The sequence below is a fragment of the Lagopus muta genome, chromosome 20, assembly GCF_023343835.1.
Source record: "Lagopus muta isolate bLagMut1 chromosome 20, bLagMut1 primary, whole genome shotgun sequence".
Taxonomy (NCBI): Eukaryota; Metazoa; Chordata; class Aves; order Galliformes; family Phasianidae; genus Lagopus; species Lagopus muta.
The window spans coordinates 9,398,390-9,420,252 of NC_064452.1; the positions used below are offsets into that span (position 1 = coordinate 9,398,390).

General features: G+C 44.5%; 1 protein-coding gene across 9 annotated transcripts in view; it reads left to right on the plus strand.

Annotated features, from left to right (window-relative positions):
• TSPOAP1 (TSPO associated protein 1) overlaps nucleotides 1-21,863 on the plus strand; it is a 65,236-nt gene that overhangs the window by 24,424 nt on the left and 18,949 nt on the right. For 8 of the 9 annotated variants that reach the window (XM_048967128.1, XM_048967129.1, XM_048967131.1 and 5 more), the window contains 14 exons: nucleotides 628-711; nucleotides 2,682-2,771; nucleotides 3,323-3,445; nucleotides 3,843-3,947; nucleotides 4,291-4,341; nucleotides 8,454-8,637; nucleotides 8,958-9,178; nucleotides 11,337-11,446; nucleotides 12,858-12,967; nucleotides 14,349-15,164; nucleotides 15,706-15,857; nucleotides 16,784-17,377; nucleotides 18,787-19,083; nucleotides 19,363-19,542. In XM_048967128.1, the coding sequence (XP_048823085.1) occupies nucleotides 628-711; nucleotides 2,682-2,771; nucleotides 3,323-3,445; nucleotides 3,843-3,947; nucleotides 4,291-4,341; nucleotides 8,454-8,637; nucleotides 8,958-9,178; nucleotides 11,337-11,446; nucleotides 12,858-12,967; nucleotides 14,349-15,164; nucleotides 15,706-15,857; nucleotides 16,784-17,377; nucleotides 18,787-19,083; nucleotides 19,363-19,542 (3,117 nt within the window). The remainder of the gene's footprint in view (nucleotides 1-627; nucleotides 712-2,681; nucleotides 2,772-3,322; nucleotides 3,446-3,842; nucleotides 3,948-4,290; nucleotides 4,342-8,453; nucleotides 8,638-8,957; nucleotides 9,179-11,336; nucleotides 11,447-12,857; nucleotides 12,968-14,348; nucleotides 15,165-15,705; nucleotides 15,858-16,783; nucleotides 17,378-18,786; nucleotides 19,084-19,362; nucleotides 19,543-21,863) is intronic. The other variant, XM_048967135.1, reaches the window with a different exon arrangement.

Consider the following 21,863-nt stretch of genomic DNA (forward strand, 5'->3'; position numbering starts at 1 on the left):
GAGAGGAAGCCATGCCAGTGATAGATTCTGTGGTGCATTTGGTTCAGCATTCATTGAACAGACATGACTGACCCAAGACCGATGTCATGAGGAGCATGGCCTCTGTGCATGACTCTAGCAAGATGGGACAGTTCACAGTGAGGTTTAGGCATCTTTATCTACCTGGGGAACCAGGAGTGGTAGCAAGTAACCACAGATAAAGGCACATAAAGAGTGGTTGTCTGCTGTCTGTTAGATGTCATTTGGATTAGAATAAGAGCTAATTTAGCACAGCTAGTGTTTCAGTATGAAACACTCCACAGCTCTGCCTACTTGTTCTTCACCTGTCCTTCATCCTATCCTAGACAAATCAGTACAGTTTTTGCAACTGAGAAATAGAGAATTGTTTCTAGAAGCTGAAAGGATTGAGGAAGGGAGGAATAGCTGCTTTACTTGAAAAGTCTTTTATTTTCACTACCTTTAAAAATATATATATATCTTTTTGGGTTTATATGTCATTTATGTTTGTAGCAAAGATTTCCTTAAGAAAACAGAAAAAGCCAATGTAGCATTGGATCAGAGAAGCTGAATTTCTTCTGCATTTTATGAACATGGTCTTAGTGGTCTATTTTTGCTTGTTCTATGCAGGAATTTGAACTCAAGAAAAAACGCAAAAAATGTGAAAACCTTGAGCATGAAGTGAGGAAAAAGCATAAAAGATGCAAAGAACTCGTAAGTGTTCTTGTTGCCTAATGGTGTGAGTGTAATGGCAAAGAGCTGGGTTGTTTTGTGGTTCTCCTGGGTTCTGTTCTACTTATTGCAATAATGATTTGCCCGTGTCAATCTGGAATGTCACAAATGTGGGGCTTCAGCTCTTGAAGCTGGAATTGTTTATTTAGTCCTTCAGCTAGCTGAGTTAAGTAAAGTTCCATAAATCACTGGATAGAACTCCATGGCCTCTTCTGGTCAGGGGAGATGCTTTATCTTTTCACATTCACTCTGGGCAAACATCAAATGATTTCTGCAACCTGAGATGGTAGTTGAACGTACAGCCATATTCTTGTGCTTCTGCTCATTGGATGAAGTCTTACCTCTTGTTTCATTTTGTGGAGGTTTTACAGGTAATAGTAAAACATCTGGATTTCTTCCTTCTGTTTCTACTTTGCTGAACAGCTCTGGTGATGTTAATGATAATCACAATGTGCAGTTCATGGGTGTCCAACCTTTTGGCTTGCCTGGGCTGCACTGAGTTAAGAGGAATTTTCTTGGGCTGCATATACATTGGTTGCACCAAAAATAATACATCCTTATTTCCTTTGAAGCTACAATAGGTACAAAGAGCACAATAACACGATTTGATAGAGCAAGTTCTCAGCTACAAAACTCTGGTTCTCAGCACAGTCATCACCATTAGCTGTGCTTTTTCAGCTGCAGTGAGCAAGAGACTTCATGCTGTGTTGGCACAAGTGTGCACCACCAGAGGTGATATGCTGTCACTGTCACCACTGCAGAAATGCTCCATCCCCTCCTCACTGTGCTCACATGCACTGGTTGGTCTCCATCAGCATTCAGCAGGTGTCAATGATCTCTAGAGGTCCTTTCCAACCTGCATAATGCCGTGAAAACACAAAACACGTCTGCATATTTTTTTGCTGTTCACAGGACTGTGTTTAGCCAGTATATCAAAATGCATACAATTATTTGCCATCATGTGAGTTAGCACTGCTCTGTGCCCTCCCATGCCCTGGTTTCCAGACAGACAGGGTTAATAACACGCAGCCTGTGCATTGAGCATGCCTGCTGTGGATTCATCAATGAGTACTGACCTTTTGGGTGGCTTTACATCTTGCTTGAGTCTCAGTTCAAGTCAGTTCTACATATCCAGAGCTCATTCTCACTATCTCAGTAACTATGGGATGCTTAAGGAATACGTTGGTGATTGTTGTTAGCTGTTGTTAGCAGCTTTTCAATACTGGGAAGGCACCACGTCACCTTAAAGAGCTGGAACTGGGACTCTACCAGCAAGAGTAATACTGAGAAAATATTTGGCCATCTAAACCAACAGTGGTGTGAGGGAATGTACGTATACATGCGTGTGTCTTCATGGAATCTTTTCTGATTATGAAACTCACATTCTTCTAATGCTGTACAAAGGGGCTGCAGGTAGTCTAGACTTAACTAATAGAGACAGTGTCTGTCTGTATGTCTGTGCTCCCCCTTCTGCTTGGAGACAATGTTCTGTATCACACAGTAATTGCTGGCTCACGTTGCTTTCTTGACTCCAAACTGCCTCCTGATTTCAAACTAGAAACAGCCATTTAAAACTCGAGTTTACATTGAAGACTCTTTTTGATTTTTCTAAATATTTTTTCCTCCTTTAATGAACTTTGTAGAGAAAACTGTGATCTTGAGCCCATAGTGAAAGTTGATGAATTGTGGGTGAAGATAGTGTTCAAGGAAATGGCTTTCTCATTCTCAGTTTTGAGGCTACATAAATGAGAAAAGGAACTTAAGAGGTCATCTGCTACTGAGGCTGATATCTGCCTGAGCAGTGCTGTATACTGATATCTTCCATTGCACAAGCAGCATCCTGTCAGCATTCTGAACCATCAGTCAACAGGAGCAATGGAGCCATGCTGCAGGACAAGGTGGGAGGGTCAGTCTGAGGACGCTGGTGTAGTGACACCTGCTGTTTCTGACAGGAGATCCAGCTGCAGGAGGTACAGAGTGAAAATGCACGACTGGCCGAGGAGAACTTGCAACTGAACGAGAAGGCCGGATGGGCAGGACAGGTAAAAAGCAGTGCTCTTGTTTGCCAAGTGGGACATTGCCTTCTGTAAAACTTTCTTAGAAGAAGTAAGCAGCATACTTAGTGCAGGTGTTTATCTTTAGTTGGTAATATTGCTGGTAGTCATCAAGCCGTAGTGCACTGCAGATTCGAAATACGTTAGTGGAACTTCCAGTGGAAAATGGAGGAGGTAAATGCAGTTTGAACAGATTATCTTGTTTTTTCCTTTGTTTAATCCCACTATTTAGAATTAAAAAAAAAGCTCTGAGAGCTTGTGTGGTTTGTTTGTATCTCTTCAGTAGATAGCTGCTTCATATCCCAATTACTTCACCCCGGCAACAGAGAGCCCAGTGGGAGAAGCAGTGTGTGCAATAAATACATGAGTATTTGTTTTGAGTGGAAACCAGAGGGAGAGGAGGCTGGTGATTTTGATATTGCAAGGAGGAAGCAGGTCTGCAAAACAACCTCTTGAGATATGAAAGTAAATTGCCCTCCATTATTTATACGACAAATACCTATGGCTACTTGTGCTAATTGACAATCCTTTCTCTTCAGGTTGAATCTGAAAATGCTGACCTGAAGCTGCAGGTCGTTTTGGTTACTAAGGAACGGGATTCAGTAATTCAGAGAAATCAAGGACTTCAAACCAAGCTGGAGAATCTAGAGCAGGTGCTGAAGGTCAGTGGGACCCACACAGCTGGGAGGACTGTCCAGACCCATAATGCTGGTTTTGGATGGCACAGACTGTCTCTGTTGTACTGGTTTTTCTAATCCACTCTTTTGAGTTGGTGCTCCTCTGGGGATTCTGCCATGCAGTATCCTGGAACGTGGCCTTCCAAAGTCAACAGAGGGGCTTGGGCTGCTGCAGGGATTTGGGTGGGAGGGGACATAAGGTGGCCATCACTGATTTAAGGATTCTCTTTATGTTGCTGTGGTTTAGTAAGAATTTCTTACTTTCTCCTCTGGTTAATGATGTGTGAAATACAGGCCATGTATTGATTCTATGACTCACGATAGGACACAGGACAATATTTCAGTAATGTTGCCCTAAAACTGCCCGTGAATCGTTCTGCAGCACATGAGAGATGTGGCTGAGCGAAGGCAGCTGCTGGAAGCCGAACACAAGGAAGCACTGCTAGTCCTGCAGGAGAAGCAAGAGGAAGTCAGGCGGTTGCAGCAGGTATGCAGCATGGGGGAGAAGGTACTGGTACTCTCTGGATCCCTGGAAAGAGGTGGGACTGCTGCACTTTACCTCCTTGGAGAAGTGGTGTATAGAGGAAATACATGTGAGTCTACTAAATGAGGGAAGCCAGGGATGAACGTCTCTGTGTGTGCCAACCCTTGTACCTGAGTGGAGCCGGGGGATTTTCCCCAGGACAGGCAGTCTGTCTGTCCATAGACCAAGGATGTCTTCAGTCAGTATGGTGTTTTAAATCTGAAATGGTGTCTGTCAAGGTGGTGGTGATAGTAGAGGTGAGTTTAGGTATGCTGCTTTCTTATTTACTCTGTCTCTCATTTTTTAGGCACAGGCAGAGGCAAAAAGAGAACATGAAGGAGCAGTACAGCTTCTAGAGGTAAGATGAAAGGAAATGAGATGGATTAGTAGCTTTAGGCTTTGTGTTGTTTGTTCTTAATGCCAATTTTCTTGATGCCCTGGATTTTATTGGTTCTTGAGTAGAATATGACACTGTATTGATTTGACACAGCTGCTGTGTACAATTATTGTCTGTGCTGGCAAAGTAGTCATTGGGGATCGAGTTTTCTGTTAAATCCCAGGCTGCTCTGTCACCAAATGGCTTATTTCATTTAGACTGTGCCCAGCAACTGTTTCAGGGATGCATTAAGTAACCACCTTCAGATCCACCTGCTCCATTTCCAGGGCCATCTGCAGGGAGGAAAAATACTTATGTCCATGTCATTTGATATTTGTGTTTACAGGTTCTGTACTTTCTATTAGAGAAAAAAAAAAAAAGAGAGAAAAAAAAGAGAAATGTGGCCATTGCCTATTGAGTGATGGCCAAGCATAATGAGTGATAAGGTTTGAGGCAGCACCTTGTCCCATTGGCTGGTCTGGGACCAACTGTGTGAGTGTGGTGACATCAGCACTGACTTCACTTTGCCGTGGTGGCAGACAGCGTAACAGGGAGGGCAGGCAGGTGCAATGACTCATTGCTCCAAGATGACTTTGGAGAAAAGCTTTGCTGTGGATTCCTGGAGCTGTAAGGCAGAGCACCAAAGCCTGAAACTTGATATGATAATTTAATGCCTGAAGAGAATGGGGATAGGTGTGATGGCACAGGGAGCAACTTCTGTTGTCTCTGACCTTTGGGGTTTTCTGAATATCCAAATACCCGAGACAAGGCAGAGTGCTTCATTTTGCACCTGGACAGTGAGATTTCATACAAAGGAGGCCACGGCCTTGTCAGCAATGGTGACACACAGTAGGAGATGACAGGCTGAATTGCTTTGGCCACCGCTGTGCAGTTGCTCTGTGGTTGTTAGGAGCCCACGAGAGTGGAGCAGGATGCTAAGTGTCCCTGATTGAGGAGATTTCTCTGTGGCTGGAGTGGGCATGACCTGCATAAATTGGAGATCCCCAGAGTGCTTGGCTCCTATTAGCTGGCATTGAAATTGTTGCAAGTTGGGCGGATATGGCAGGGAAGTGATGTGATATAATGTTACATTTCCATGTTCCTTCTGGAATGTTTAGTGACTGCAGAGACGGGGTCAGAGGTGACACAGGTGCTGCTTTTATATCACTGGGTATTTACTTGTTGGGATGCTAAGCAGCCTTTAAGGGGGGGAGGCTTCATTCTTGACAAAGGTTTTCTGAACTAATTCATCAAAGGATTGGAGCAGCTGCTTATGCTTAAACTAGACATCTATGTGTGCTGAGAAGGGAGGAGGGCAATTGTTTTGTTCAGCTTGAGCAGCTGATCTTTTTTGTTCAAAACATATTGTGGAGACCCTCAAAAAGTGCATAGCTACCTCATTTCTGGAGTTGATATGTGGGATTTGGCTTTTGTTTAACAAAACATGCTTGTGTGGGGGTGGAAATTCCAGCACAGAATAAGGCAGACCCAAACTCAGTGAGAAAACAGGTTATTCAAACTGAGGGTCGGTTGCCTTTGGCAGGTTGTAGGATTGTGGCTAGTGTAACCTCTGATGTGATTTTATATCTCTTTTTGCTTTTCTCCTTGCTATCAGAGTACTTTGGATTGCATGCAGGTATTGCAATAATCCTGTCAAGCAGGACATTTTTCTCTTCTGTCCTGGCTTTGACAGTTAATTGGTATTCCTGTTTTAATTATACTCTGGAAAAGATTGCAAGAGTGTCACCTTCAAGAAATTAATGTAATTAAAGGAGCTTTCACAATGAGTTGCACAGAGGAGGATTTCCTGTTCAAATGCTTTGCTTTCTCAACCAGTTAGAACGTGAAGCTTTCACTGGGCTTTTTCAGACAATTCTGTTTTGTCCAACTGTGCACTTCTTCCATGTGCTGCATGTATTTGAAGGTCTTCTGGGAACTGTTTGCAGTCCTGGAATGAAACATTTCTTTCAAAACCTAAAAGCAATGGCAACGTGAAAGTGTCACAGAGAAAATAGAGATCCTGCTGGTTTTGTAATTGGTTGGAAGATAGGAAGCAGAGATTGTGAATAATAGTGTCAAGGAAGAAACAGGAGCTAGTGAAATAATTAAGGTGCTGCAGTCCAGGAGCGGTGCTGGTTCACGACAGATTTAGAATAAGGTCTTATATTGAAGTAGTAGTTTGTATCTGATAGAAAACAGCTTTCAGCAGTCCCCTTCAGATGTGACTGCAGAGAGCTGTGAGAAGGTCTGAAGAAAAATGGGGAGACTAAATAACATTGACTGTGCAAAAGAATTGGAGAGAGATAGCAAGGGGAACATGGAGAATACCTACAGGAGGAGATTCTGATAGAGCAGGAGGGTGCCTAAGAGAACAGGGCTGAGCTGGCTCTAGCTCATTGAGGAAACTCAGATTAAATTCCTGGATTGGTGGTTAAACTGTGCCTCCAAGCTCTGCCCCCTGCTCTTGCAGCCTTTTCTGGTAATCACACTGCTCAATCTCAGCTTGGCGTGTGGCTTCTCTTACTTTCCTTTTAGGGTTAGACGTGGACACAGAAGTCTCCTCTATCTTCTGTGTCTGGGACCAGATCCTTGCTGGTGCTGTCAGCTCCAGGCCTTGTCCTTAGGCTCCTCTTCCTTGTGCCCTGGCCTCTCAGTGCTTCCCTAAAGCCTCCTGCCTGCCTTGCCCTGTGTGACCCTGTGCAAGTAGGATGTACGTGTTCTGTTGCAAAGGAGTCCTGCACAACGAGACTTCAGTCAGCAAGTTGAGCAAGTGGAGAATGCAGACGCTTCTGGGAGTTGCTTGTGACATGTATTGCTCTCTTTCAGTGCAGAAGCAGTTACTCCTTCAGAGACATCACCAGGCAGTTCCTGAAGACTGAGAGCTTCTACTGCTTGAGGGGAAACAAGGGATAAACTGACAAGTTTAAAACAGATATGTTATGCTAAGATAAAACTGCATGCATGCTTGGAAGGTGGCAGGGAGCATGCTAGTAAAATTGTGCAGTACTCTGCGACCAGAAAGAAAGCCTTTTCCTGGTCAGAAGTGGTATTTTTAGAGTTGCTTAAAAACAGACTTTCTATCTCACGGAATTCAACTGAAGAAATAGGGAAATTTGCAACCAGCACTAATACTTAATATTTGTTTATTACTTGAAGAGCATGAGCAGCAAGGACGAGATGTCTGTCTGGGATAGCAGAGCAAGCAGGTATATGGTGGCCAGAGTGAGAGGAGGAAAAGGGACAGGTGCCTTTGCATTCTGCTAGGAATGCTTGCAATCAGGGAACATGTGAGGCTGGGCAAGGAGAGCCAGGACTCAGCAGTGTTTCAGAATGGGGAGATGGAGAGATGGTGGAAGGAGAACACTAGAAAACAGATACAGATGTTAGCTAGCAGGAATAAGTCTTCTCCTCTCTACAGTATTTCCTCAGTGCTCCCCTGAATTTCATCTTGTTGAGATGTAGCTTTCTTGTACTCAGCCTGCGTTTTCCTGCAGCAAGTCATTCCTGTAGGACCTGAAGGCAAAGTGTGTGGCTGCCTGCATTGCACAGGCGTTCTGCAGTGTGGGCCTTGCTGATGCTCTTTGCCTGGAAGGAGGCAAGGTCTGAAGGGACAATAGGGAGTTCATCCCAGAAGGGTTTGTGGGGAGGCCAGGATAAAGTCATGAGGGCTTCCTGGGAGTGCTAGAGTGATGGAGAGAGAGAGCACTGGGAGAGCAGCTCCTTCTGGAGGTGTGATGTTAATGCTCCAGTAAACCTACAAAGATGTATTGGGCTTTTTCTTTCCAAGGCTTATTTGTCTTTTACTCTCTCATTCTTTCATGTGCAGGGCTAAGTTAGGATATTGAGTTCAAACTCAACATTTAGGGATAATTCCTAATTGTGCTTTTAATCAGTCTTCTAACAGATTTTGGTAATGCAGGTGTAGAGCTGCCAATTCCTACTGACTGTTCCTGGGCAGGGCGTACCTTTAGGTCCTTGGAGTTTGAGACCCACTCTGTTTCTGAAGAGATGTAGCAAAGACAAATGCTGTTTGGAGACCCAGTGGTGGTTTTGATATGGCGGGTTTGTGTCTCATCTCGTGTCTCTCCTATCAGGCTCGGGTGAAGGATCTAGAAGACCAATGCCGCAGTCAAACAGAGCAGTTCAGCCTTCTGTCCCAGGAGCTCAAACAATTCCGACTTCAGACAGGAAAAATTGACCTTCTCACCTCCACACTTGTGACTTCTGAACTTCCTCTTGCGCTGTGCAGCTCTACCCCACAGCCTCACTGGGAGAAGGGTAATTGCTGGAGGTGCCTGCGGGTGTTCTGTCAAGCGTGTCGTTATTTGGATGGATGGGAAGGTGTCAAGAAAGTAATGCAAATGTTTAGTTAACTCTTGGGTTCTCTCTCTCTCATAAATACTCGTGGTTTGTTTTGTAGTCACAGAGAGAACCTGATGTTCCTCTGACTAAAGGGAGCCGAGGGTTTTCAGTCTGTTGCACTGTTAAATGAATCTCACCTGAGCTACTCTGAAGGGTGCTTGCTCATTCTGATGCTCACTGCTGATCTTGTATTTTGCCTGTGGCTAAAAGTAATGGATAGATTGCTTTTGTTTCAGATTCATCTGGTCCTGCATTGCTTGCTCACCAGAGCACAAAGAAGGTTCACAATGAGGAGACCAATGAGTCGGAGTCATCACAGCGGGTGCCTGAGGCTGCTGCTGGCTCCCCAGTTTCTGTTGCCAGTTCTCAGAAACAAGCCAAAAAAGTCGAATCTCAGTCGAGCTCTTCAAAATCAGAATCCATGCAGAACAGCTCCAAATCCTGCCCAACACCAGAGGTTTGTATGGGAGTTCCCACTGAGGCCTCTCCTTTCTAGCCAATAGTGAATAGGTGCATTGCATTTCTCTAGCTAAATGAAGAAAACTGTAATGAGCCAAGTGAAAGCCTATAAGAAAAATCGAGAAGGCCTTGGATGCCCACGTTTGCAATGCTCATCTGAATGTATTGCAGTGCTCTAGGAAGGAATCAAGTGGGCGTGGAGGAGAAGGCAGGAGGGAAGCTCAGTTGGAGGGATTTGTGGGGAAGCTGTGGTAAGGACACCATGTGACACCTCAGTCATGGTAGCAAATGGAAAAGTTACAAAATTTCAGCATGCTGAAGGACTGTGCCTCAGGAACTCAAGATTCTTTGCTTGCACTCCTAGGTCTGATAATTCTACTTGTAAGACACCATGAGAAGATGCTGAGTTTGTGCTAGCAAAGGGATGAAGTTAATAGGCTTTGCCTGTTAGTGCCACCAAGATCTAATAGCTGGCAGTTGCTTCTCTTTTCCAGGAGCTCTTATATAGGGTTCATTTAAGCAGTCTTTCATACACTGCTGTACAGCTGATGTGACAGCTTAGGCTAAGCTAGCACTGTGAGCAGGGCTGGGTGTGATGATGTGGGAAACAGCTCACTTTCTCTTAATCCACTGATGTTCACTGAGTGCTAAAACCTTGGAGGCTACATGGAATGCCTCATGGTACAATAGAGGACAGTGAGGACTTGAGCTACAGAGCCAGGACACTGGTGATAGATGCTGCTGTGGCAGGCAGCTCCCACCACTGTGTGAGGTCTGAGAAGCTGTCATCTTCAGCAACAAAGTGAAGGTCATACCTGGAAAGGAAAGCATATCTAACTACTGCCAGCTCTGTAGTGGGACAGATTGCTGTTATTCAGTGTGAAAGAAGAATTGAGAGCCACCATGCCTCCATGCAGACGTAAGAACAGTCATTCTTTGGGAGATAATCTGTGGTGTGTTTGGCTTCAGCAGCACAGGAGTATGGGAATACTCCAGGGTGTTAGACATGTTTAAAAGCTATTCCACTTCTGTGCCTTTGGGTGTTACAGAGTGCAGCTGTTTGTTGGGGGCATGGTGCAGGGCTCCATTTCAAGGAGCACAAAACCTTGAAAAGAGTCTCTGAACTGTTCAAAATATTAACTTTTGCAGTTCGTGTACTAGAAAAAGATCTGCTGTGTGTTCTGGTGCCTGCAATGGACCTCCATCAAAACTACATTTGCCTTGAGGTGTGTTTTAAAATTAGCTCAAATTGATTCACTGGCAGCATTTCAACCAAACACAAGGGAAATGCATTTCTTCAGAAAGAATGATTGCTTTATGTAACTTGCTGCCATTAGATGTGAAGTTTCAAAATGTCAGTCATAAAAGCTTGAGACAATTATCTGGAAGATTCTTCTGGCAATAACGTTCATGGTACAGACCCAGCTTTGGAAGTTCTTCTGTAGGTCACTGCTAGCAACTGAGAGGCTGCACAAAAAGATGAGAACTGCATGCTTGCTCTGCCTCTTGTATGGTTTCCTTCTGTATGTACAACTTACTGTTATCAGAGCCGGGTGTTTGGACTAGGTTGAGCTTTGGCCTGAGCTGGTAGGGCACTTTGGTGTTCTGAAAGTACATAAATGTTATACTGAAGCATATACAGGTGCTACAGGGGACTGACTGAATGGCAGAGATCGGATACAGCTGTCATTTTGCCTCTGTTCAGATTACCATTTATATTTCATACAAGACTTGGATCTGGCAGGAAGTGATTATACTGCACTGCAGATATGTAGGGTGAAAGGGGCTTTTGAGAATCTCACGTCTGGTTTCCCACTCCCATGGGGTCTGCCACCAGCACTGCCTCAGTGTGACCATGGCTTTATTTAGCTGAGATCACCCAGCTCTATGGACATCAAGGTTGCATTACCTTCTTGAGTGAATAGCTTTTGCTAATGTTCACCTGGAGCTGTTGAAATTGCAGCTTGGAGCTGTGTTTCTTGGTACTGCTTTTTCACTCTAAAAATGATAGTTCCAGACAGCCCTTATCCAAGTGGCCAAATTCTCCTCCTCCATGAGCTTAGAGGATTTGTTCACTGCTGTTGGAACTCTTTGAGTGTTCCTTTATTCTGGTTTTGGCCATGTCTTACCCTTCATCTTTCATTTTATAATTTCAGGTGGACACTGCAAGTGAAATGGAAGAACTGGATGTTGACAGCATCTCTCTGATGCCAGAGCCAGGCAGCCAAGGCCCTGCGAAGCTCCAGGTCTTCTTGGCTCGATACAGGTATCATGTCATCTCTTGTGCTCCCTGAGGTTAGGCAAGTTATTTTGTTCTGTGGCATTAACTGCTCTGCTGTTAGGTTGGGGTTTTTTTTTTGTGGCTTCTATTTCCTACACAAGCAAATCCTGTGCGTATAACTCAACAAAAACATAGCAAGACAATTAGCTACTCAAGGCACAGCACTGGCTGCAACTTTTCTTAAAAAATAGTATTGGATAGAAAACAGAGATTTGAACTGATCCATTCCCTGGTTTGATTTCTGCTGGATTAATAGTTTTCTCCAAGGAAATCTTATTCCAATTAGGAAAACATCAGCACCGAATTCCCAAATCTAAACTTTTGGCTGAAATCCATGTTGATTGTTACAGAATGTAGTAACAAAGAAGCAAAGAATAAAGCCAGAGTTTGCAGATCACTGTTGCTTATCTGTTGAGCTGCTGTGGTCAAATCAAATCCTCTTCTACAGTTCCTAGAATACTGCCATGTCATTCAGCTTTTAGTCTGTGGAATGGGAGGAAGTGGGATGATTCTTTTTTAGGAGCAGATCAAATATGATCTTTGTCTTCATGTGCTGCTTTTAGGCCCGTAAAGTCTCACTCAGCTTAGACAGGATAGCATTTCTTTGGCATGCTGAAAGCCCTTCTAAGGACTAAACAACAGATGTGGGCAGTAGGTGCATACAAGATTTCTCATGCGACTCTTTCCTCTAAAAGTCCTCCTGCTCAGCTCAAGGACCTGTGGGTAGGTGACTTAGAGCTACCTGGAGTCTGCCACCTATCACCAACGTACTTATTTACCACTTCAGTGTGTTTTTTGGACTGCCATGTAGAGTGTGGAGTTGTATAATTGAAGGCAAAGAACTGGATAATTAGAAAGTAAAAGGCAGCAAATGTTTTCTTCATTCATACACAAACATTCTTCTCGCACAAATCAACTCATTCTTAGGGTTTTAAATATGGGAATTTTGAGATTCTTTGTGGTGCATGAGGTATGTTCCATGTGCTTTTGGCACTTCGATTCAAAGCTCTGATTTGCCAGAAATGTGGGGTGATGTGTACATTTAAGAGATGCAAGGGAATCCAAGGATGTCTAATTAGAAATGCACAATCCTACAGCTTACTTGACACATTCAGGCACTCAGGTAGTTCATACGTTGTTAAAACACTTACTTGAGTCGCTCTGATCTGTTCTTTCAGATGTCTCAAGACATCTGTTCTGCTACTCAGAAAAGCATTCCTACCTGCTGTTTGGACACGGAGCAGTGTGGTATTAGTTATATACAAACACACTGAACTGAAGCCTTGACCTTTGTGGAATTTGCTGCTGAGCTGTAAGCTGATCCAGCAGCACAGCTTGAAGGTGTTGCTGTGAAAACTGGTGTATGAAGTGAGTTTTCATGTTGTAACTATTTCAGCTACAATCCTTTCGACGGACCTAATGAAAATCCAGAGGCAGAGCTTCCACTAACTGCTGGAGAGTACATTTACATCTATGGAGACATGGATGAAGATGGCTTCTTTGAAGGTGTGTTCTAGTGGAAAAGGAATGTGACTGAACTGCAGTGCAGATTTGCTCTCTTAAAAAGAAAAAAACGAGAGGAATTTAGTGAATCCTGAAACTTCAAGATAAATGTTTTTCGTCCAAAGTTAGTTTAATAGAGAGGAGAGCAGGACCTGTTAGAAGAGTTGATTCGTGTCATGATTAATTTAAGCCTAAAGCATGAAATCCTGGTCTGGTGAATTCAGTGGCAGTTTTGCCACTACTTTCAACAGAGTTCCAGGTTTCATCTGCGTGTTGTTCCTCCCTGTCCAAGGATAGCCCATGGATTCCTTCTCCAGGTAGTCTCTTACCCTCTTCCCAGTGGCTGCATATTGAACCCAGCACCGTGGGCAACTGATAGTCTTGATTACTTTGTACTCTTTTTGGCAAGTAAGGTGTAAGCTAAGCAGCCCAAACCACAGTCTTTGTCCTGTTTGGCATTTGGCAGCAAGTTTCTCTTTTGACATATTTTCTTTTGAAAACACGATCTCAGGTGATTATTAGGCAGATGGAATGGAAAGCAGGAAATCTGGACTGTAAATCTGTAATGAAGTTTCCTTGTAGATGTAGGGTCCTGATTTACTCAGGTGCTTTGCAAGAGCTGAGGCAAATGCATACCATGTTGCACTGCTTGCTCCTTGACTGTTCTGGCTCTTTCATTCCTTCTATTTCCAAGCTTCTCATTTGTTTGTTTATTTATTGTTTAAAGAATAAACAGGTTATTCTTTACTAATCTTTTCTGCTTTCCCTGCTTCCAATTGATTTGCTGTAGGTAGAATGTGAAATTATGTACAACCCCTACACACTGCTCATTTGACACTGATTTGATGGTTCTTGCACGTATCAATATTGTGCTCTCAGTCATCCCAGTGGGTCTTTTTGGGACATCTTTATTACATAAGCTGATATAACAATGGAGCCAGGTCTGAATACGCAGCTGGAAAGTTGGACTTTCACAAGGAATTACTGTGAAAACCAAATATGTTTGGCTGGGAGAAGATGTACAATGTGCATAGTTTGGGAAAACTAGAAAAAAAGACATTGAAGTTAGTAAAAGAGCAGTGTTCAGAAACAACAGAATAATAAACAAGGGAAAAACATGAAGCTAATTACATAAAACACTTTCTGGTTAGCTCACTGTGAAGTGTGTAGAGCAGTGAGTTTTCTCACAGTGGACATCAGGATGTAAGTAGAGCAGCTCTAGGAAATGGAGTAAAGTTGCCCAGGATAACCTCCCAGAGCTTTCTTTGTTCCTGACTGCAGTGCAGTTATGACCTAGTATAGATGTTGTCAGGTTGTCTTCACAGATGGGTTGGAAGATTGAATGGTAGGTGCAGTGGTAACAGGTTTCCTGTTTTTTGTTTAGGGGAGCTGATGGATGGCCGGCGAGGGCTGGTCCCCTCCAATTTTGTTGAGCGAGTTTCAGATGATGACCTCATGACGGTTCTGCCTTCGGAGCTGAATGATCTCACCCATAGTTCATACCAGGAGAAAAGTTTTGTCAGTGCAAGCACCAGCAGTGGAGATAAGAGTGATTTCTCCATTGAAGAGAGTAGCATCAGTCCGTTGGTCAGTAGAGCAGAAGGAGACCGGGAGGAACGTGTTAGTCACACAGCAGTGCCTTACCCGAGAAAATTGACTCTGATCAAGCAGCTTGCCAGAAGCGTAGTTGTAGGCTGGGAACCACCGCTGTTGCCTGCTGGCTGCCCAGACATACAGAGCTACAATATCTATGTGGATGAAGAGCTACGGCAAAATGTGAAGAGTGGCTTTCAGACCAAAGCAGTGATTGAAAAGCTGGATTTAAAGACAAAGGCTTACCGTGTGTCTGTGCAGAGTGTGACAGAGAAGGGCAGTTCTGATAAACTGCGATGCACTTTCTTTGTGGGGCAAGATCTGTGTGTGGCACCGACTGTGCTGAAAGTCAGAAACGTCACTGCCACGTCAGCAGAGGTCACGTGGCTTCCCTGCAACAGCAATTACAACCACGCGGTGTATCTGAATGGGGAGGAGTGTGACATAACAAAACCAGGGGTCTACTGGTACACCTTCTGCAACCTGCAGCCCAACACTCAGTATGTTGCCAAGCTGGAGGCCCGTCCCTTGAGAGCACTGTGGGAAGAGGTCTCAGAGGGGCAGGAGCAGAACTCAGCTGTGATACACTTCACTACCCCGCTAGCAGGTATCAGAGTAGTTGTGCCCATTGCTATTGTGAAGGGAGTGCTTGGGACAGAAAGCTTTGCCAGTTCTTTGGTGTAAAGCCTTGGGGTGAACGGAAACAAAGCTTGTCAGGTCCCAGAGCGTGAGGAGGTATCCTGTTTTGTCTTAATACTTCTTTTATTTTAAGAGTTTATTATCTCTTCTGTTTTCATCTGCTCTTGAGAGACCTCCCCTTTGCTGATTTGAGCAGCATGCCTCTCAGGGTATGAACAATCTGGTTTGCTGTGACCTGCACTCATGTTGCTCTAAGGGTTGCTGCATCTTGGCCTCAGCTACTTTTGCAAAGTTTTGTTTTCTGTGCTTTAAAGCTTTCCCAGAGTCAGAGCACCTTACTTGTTCTGGTTTTGTCTGTCACTTCCCAAGAAGCCAGTGTAGTCATTCCAGTGCAGTTCTGCAGCGGCAGGTCTGGTGTGAGAGTTTTCTCTTAGATACAAACCGGGGTTTAGCTTGTTGTGATGCTGTAGTGAGGTAAGCAAGAAAACGATCCTTTTGATCCTTCCCAGGCACACCTGATGCTCCTCTGGATGTCCAGGTAGAAGTTGGTCCCTCTCCAGGAATCCTTGTTATCAGCTGGTTACCTGTCACTATTGATGCTGAAGGATCTTCCAACGGAGTTCGAGTCACCGGTTATGCTGTGTATGCGGATGGACAGAAGGTGAGGGGAACGATATCAGAAAAGGTACAGTGCTTGGGCTGGTGGGTTTTTTTGGCTGATGCCTACCAGAAAAAGGCATCTGTCAAGATTGCTGATGTGCTCTTGATGTAAGTGAACAATAAAAGTTTCCGTGGCAGGACCCTTCACCAGCAAAACTGGAGAATCAGTGTGAGCCTCCTCTGTCTCACTCTAGGCAGTGGCTGGATTCCTGGGGAAGCAGTAGGTTTGTGGGGAACACACATTCAGAGTGACAACAGTGAGAATCCACAAAGAGCACTGCTGGGTGTCAAAGTGAGTTATAACTTCTGTGGGATGGGTAGAGAGAAGCAGACAGCCTTGGCAGCGCTTGGGACTTGTCTCAAACTGAGGAGTGAGGTGTAGTTCTTTAAATTAGGAATAGGTGAAGGGAGAGATGCCCAAACACCCAATATGAATACCAATAAAGAACCTCCAAGGATTTTCTGTATTGCAGGTGGCCTGCAGTTTTATGTGTGCATGATGGTGTGCCATCAGCCATGGGGGAGGTAAACCACAGCTCCTGAAAGGAGCACAACACTGAACGGAGTGGTGCTGTGTTGGATGACTGCTGTTTGTCATGGAAATTCTTCCATAGCATGCGTCAAAAAAACAAATATGGAAAAGTTTTGCCAGAGTGAAAAAGAGGCAAAAAAAAAAAAGGTGGCCTTCTAAAGTGCAGTGAACAAAAATGGTTTACACTTGGAGCAGAAGAGAAGATACTCTTACTTTATGGACTATCCAGTTTCTCAGATAGTAACAGCAGCAATTTCTCTTTACCATTCATTCTTTGTTGTTACTGTGCAGAAGGGTGGAAACAGCTTTAGCTAACTTTGGGTTCAAGAACTGCCCTTCTCAGAAATGCTGAGCTGCACGCTGTAATTAACTGCTTCCTGCTTCTTTGCTTGCAGGCAATAGAAGTTACTTCTCCAACGGCCGGGAGTGTCCTTGTGGACCTGTCCCAGCTTCAGATGTTCCAGGCGTGCCGGGAGGTTTCTGTGAGAACAATGTCCCCGTATGGAGAGTCAGTGGATTCAGTTCCAGCCCAGATTTCCTCAGTCTTGTTGAGAGCCTCTCATTGTTCTTCACCTTCAGATTCTGCTGGTTCTACTACTTTTACCTCTAGACTGCCCTGTGGGGAATCCAGGGGCTCTCTGCCTGCACGCAGCCCACCCACGCACCACATGGCTGCTCTCCTGCTTCAACAAAAAGTCCCCACTGGTAGCTCAGATGCCAAATTGACTGATCTCTCCTCCAGCCACGATGGCTCAGCACGATCTCTGCCAGAGAAAGCCTCTTCGCTGCTGCAGCTCTCTTTGTCCAGCACTCCCTTGGTGCACACCTCAGGCACTTCTCTGCTGGGATCAGATGCTGCACAAGACAAGAAATGCCTGACTGTGCCTCCTCAGCAAGCAGGCAGCACAAAACTCCCGGGTGAGGGCACAGAGCCTGTCTCCTCGAAGGAAGCAGAATTAGAAAGCCTGGGTGAAGGGACAGAAGTGCTGGTAAGTACATGACGTCTCCTGCCCAGTACTGCTGGGAAGGAGAATGAATCATTCAGGGGAATGTAACAGCAAGCTGCTAGCGTGCAGCCATCCAGTGGCTGGCAAACCAGCAGAGTGTTGTATATGTGAAAGAGCAGTTGAATCTCAGTGCTTGGTCACATGTGTACAGGCAGGGCAGGAACAGAATCAGGAAAGCATGAATTCCTCTGGGCTGGGTGCTGAAAGGGATCTTCCCACTAATGGTGATGTCAGTGTTGATTTGGCATTGCTGTGGTCTTTGACTTGCAGGAATCATCTCCAGTCTGGTGGATTTGGGCATTGCAGAGCAAACACTCCAGCAAATGGGGGCACCGTAGTGGCTGCCTAGCCTTGTCTGGAGGAGAGTTGGCAAGCTGTCATGACATTGGGCATTTGAGAGCCTCTGGGGTAGATGGGTGATTTCAAGGCTTTTTTAAGATGGTGGTGAGAAGTGTCTGGGAGGTCTTTGAGAAAAGAGGTGAACTGTCTGTAAGGTGCTCATTCTGTGACGAGAGGGAAGTAGGTCCTGTTGCTGTGTGAGGTGTTATATCAGGGAAAGTTATCTTCCCCATTCTCACCTTTCATGCTGACTACAGGCTCACAAAAGTGCTTCAGACCATCAAATTCAGCAAGACTGTTAATGAAGGCAGTGTGAGCTCAGAGCTGGGTAGAAGGGAGGAAGACTTTTTTAACTGCTTAAGCATCAGCAGCTGTGTGGGCCCAAGATCAAAGGCCACATAAATCCTTAATAAAATTGAGACACTGAATCAAAAATTATAGCCGTCATTTTCCATGCCCCACTCATTTGCTGCTCTGGCACCACAAGTCAGTCGTTTTGATTCATTTGCCCACATTTAGACGTCTGGTGTAGATGGCTGCACACGACTGAGTTGCTTTCTCTCCTTTGTAGTCAGAAGAACAAAATTGGTGCTTCAGAGACACAAATCATCTTTGTTGCTTGAGATGTCTGTCTTTATTCAGCTGTTAACAAAAGGAAGCAGGGCAATAGGAGTCTACCTGGTAGGTTAAATATGAGGTCCAGGCCTGCCTAACTCTGGCCTGAGCCCAGGGGACATTTTGAAGCTGCATTGTAAATCTCCTCAGAAGTCTGTTTGTGTAGACATCTTCAAAGTATGCCTAAGCCACAGTTGCACTCTGTTGCAGTGCAGCTGTCTTTTAGATAACTAGCTAGCAAAGGAGGTGACTGATGAAAGCCCACTGCTGTCGTTGGCTTCTGGGCTGCTGGCATAGACACCAAGAACATCTCAATCTGTCCTTAATGGTCCTTTGCAGAGGAACGGAAATAGAGCGTGCACCTGGGGGCTCAGGAATGGTCCTGCAACAGGTGCTGTGGTTATCCTGGTGATGAATTTTGTTTGTTTGTTTCCCAGCTGGAGCAAAACATAACCAAAATGCCAGAGCTAGAAAGCCCAACTAACAGCCTGAAGATACGCATGGAGACCTGCCATACGTGCTCTGTGGAGTCACCAAAAAGTCCCAGTGCTGAAAGAGAGACAGAAGCAAAGGAGAAGAACTTGAGCCCAGAGCCCCTGCCCTCCCCCGACCTGGCTGAGGAGATGGAGGGCACCTCCCGAGAGGCAAACATGGCTGGAAGCAGCTGCCAGGAGTTCCTGAGGTTATCACCTAGCAAGGAGGTGATGAAAGAAATGTCCAGAGTGAAAAGAGAGGTTTGTTTTGACCTTGGATAAATTTCTGCCAATGGAGGGGATGTGGATTGTATTTGATGTGCCTAAGTTTGCAGTTTCAAGTGAAACTTTTCTTTGCAGGCAACAGAATGTGTCCGTCAGTTCTGTGTGTCTGTGCACATGTTTGTGTGTGCATGTGCCAGTTGCTGCACAGAGTGCTGTTCATTTTGTTTCTTGCCACTCTTGACCTGCACATGTACTAGTGAATGAATGCTCAAATAGACAGGGTGCCTGAAAGAAGTCTGCTTTGCTTTTCCACAGCAAGAAGAAAAAATGTCTGAAATAGGAAGACGACAGCTGACTCTTTTTGCTGAGCACAACCGTAGTTCAGACCTTTCAGATATATTGGAGGAGGAAGAGGAAGATGAACTGTCTTCAGAAGCTCTGGATGAGAAGAAATGGGATCCAAGAGAGCCCTGTTACAGGGAGAATGGGGAGAAGGTAACCTGTAGCAGTTATGCTTGTGGGGAATGCCAGTGCAGCCATCCCATGTCATCAGCTCACGGAAGAGGCTGCTTTGAGCCCAGCTCTCTCAGCAGTGCTTGGCTCAATTCCTGCCAGCTCTTCTTTTATTCTCAGTGTTGTCTTATGCTAGTAAAATGCAAGTTCTGTGTGAGAGCGGCGGGTGTTTGTAAGTAGTAAATGTACTCAGGGTTTAATTAGTTGGAAAAACACACAGTGTAATGTGAACTTTAGAACCCAGGGTGAAAAATCAATCCTATTGATCATGTTCTTAATATAGATGTAAACAGTGAGGAGTTTGTGAAGTCTGCCTGTCTATAGATCTCGTCCCAGTCCACCATCCTTCCAAAAGCAAAGCAGAGGCATTAATGATTTGGTTTCAGTCCTACAAACACTCCTGAACATGAATAGCTTTGTTTGTTCAGATGGTTTTGTTTAGATCTTCGTGCTCTCAATGAGGGTGGATTGCACATGGGAACAGTGCCATGAGTTTGCAGTTCAGATGTTACAAGTGAGGAAGGACTGCTGAAGTGGAACCATGAGAGATTTACACATATAGAAGTTAAAACAGTTAAAACGAGTTAAAACAATGCATCTGCATCAGGAAATGTACATAAATCTGCATGACTGGAAAGTAGGATGTAATCATACAAATTATGACAGTTGAAATGAGTATGCATGAGGGAAATTATGAAGGGTGAATGGCTGAGAAATTAGAAAGATTTGAAGGAAATGTAGTCTGCCTTTATTGAAAGAATGTGTCCTAATTTATGTAGAACAGATGTAGTTCACTGCTGCTGACCTTTATAGCTCATAGCCTGCAACACAGATGGAGTGGATCTGGTGAGCATTAAATAGTCAGTAGCAGAATGTGTGATGAATCTGGAGTAAATTTGCTGCTGCTCTTTTTCCCCTTCTTGAGGGTAGGTTGGGGAGGTTGGAGCTGCAGAGCAGCATGTCAGGAGCTTGAGGAGAGCCTGGTAGCGAACCACGAGGCACAGGTTCCATTCACTGCTCTGTGGTGTGGGAGAAGATGATGGCAGAAGTTCAGCCGAGCCTCAGCAGAGCAGTTTCCTGGGCTTCTGCATGCTCAGTAACATTCTGGCTTATTTCGGGTCTCCTCAGCCAACTCTTTTAGGATTTGTAGGATAAGGAATGGAGGGGCTCTGATTATAGATTATATATGTTTGACCTCTAATAGATTATTAGCTTTCTTCTGGATTATTAATGGACTATGGAGTCCCAGATCCTTCTCATGTTATAGAATTTCATTGTCTTTCTTTCACTTCTTTACATTTACACAGCTGCAGCTTCAACTCCCTAGGAACCATTTAATGTACCAAAACTCAAAAGCAAAGGCCACAACTCCATAAATGGCTAAAATAAGTGTTACTGGTCTGATTTTTATGGTTGCATTTGTGAATTTGTGTATTAATAATTGCTGCTAACAAGTGCTTAAGAGGTGGAATCTAGAGTGCATGTCCTGTGGGGAGAGTGTTCGGAAGCTTCCCAAAACTGGTCTGGCAATGAGGAGATCCAGTAGCTGCCTGCAACTATTTGAAAGATGCTTACAAGGAGAAGAGTGCCAAAGTCTTCTTGTTGGTGGCAAATAGTACAGAAACAGCAACAGCCACAAGTTGCAGTGTGGTTCATGTTGGACAGAAGTACAGAATCTTTTCCCAGGTGAGAGTTGCAACCTGGGGACAGATCTCGTGGGTCAGAGGTGGAGGAGCTCTGTTCTTTGGCATTTCCAATCCTCAGCTACACAACTTTACACTGCTTTAGTGTTGGCAAAAGTCTTGCTGCCAAGTAGATTGCACATAATGCAGTCGTGCCCTTGCAGGAGATTCAACTACAGATCTCCAGAGGTCACTTCTAACTCTTCCTAAATACAACTCAAGACCAGCTTTTGTTTGGAAAAAGTTATGGAGGATGGAGTGATCACCAGACAGCTTACAACTGCCTTTTTCTCCCTCTGTGGTTCAGTTTTTAGTTCTCTGTGTGTTGGCATCCTCATGGCTGTAGCTTAAAGCATCAGTAGCTACGTAAGTTTTGTAACTTGTAAATGTTTTTAGAACATATCATGATGTAAATTGTTAGGAAGGTTGGAATACAAACCTCCAGATCTCTTCTAGCCTAAATTATGCTCTGTTTCTGGGATTCTACCTTTTTATTTTAGTATAAAGGTAGTAGGAGGCAAAACATAACATAGACCGTTTTTTAGAACAAATTTTAAAATTCAGTAGTGTTTTTCCAAAAGGTTTTTGTGACCTGGTAGGCTCTTTCCAAGCTTTCAGGTG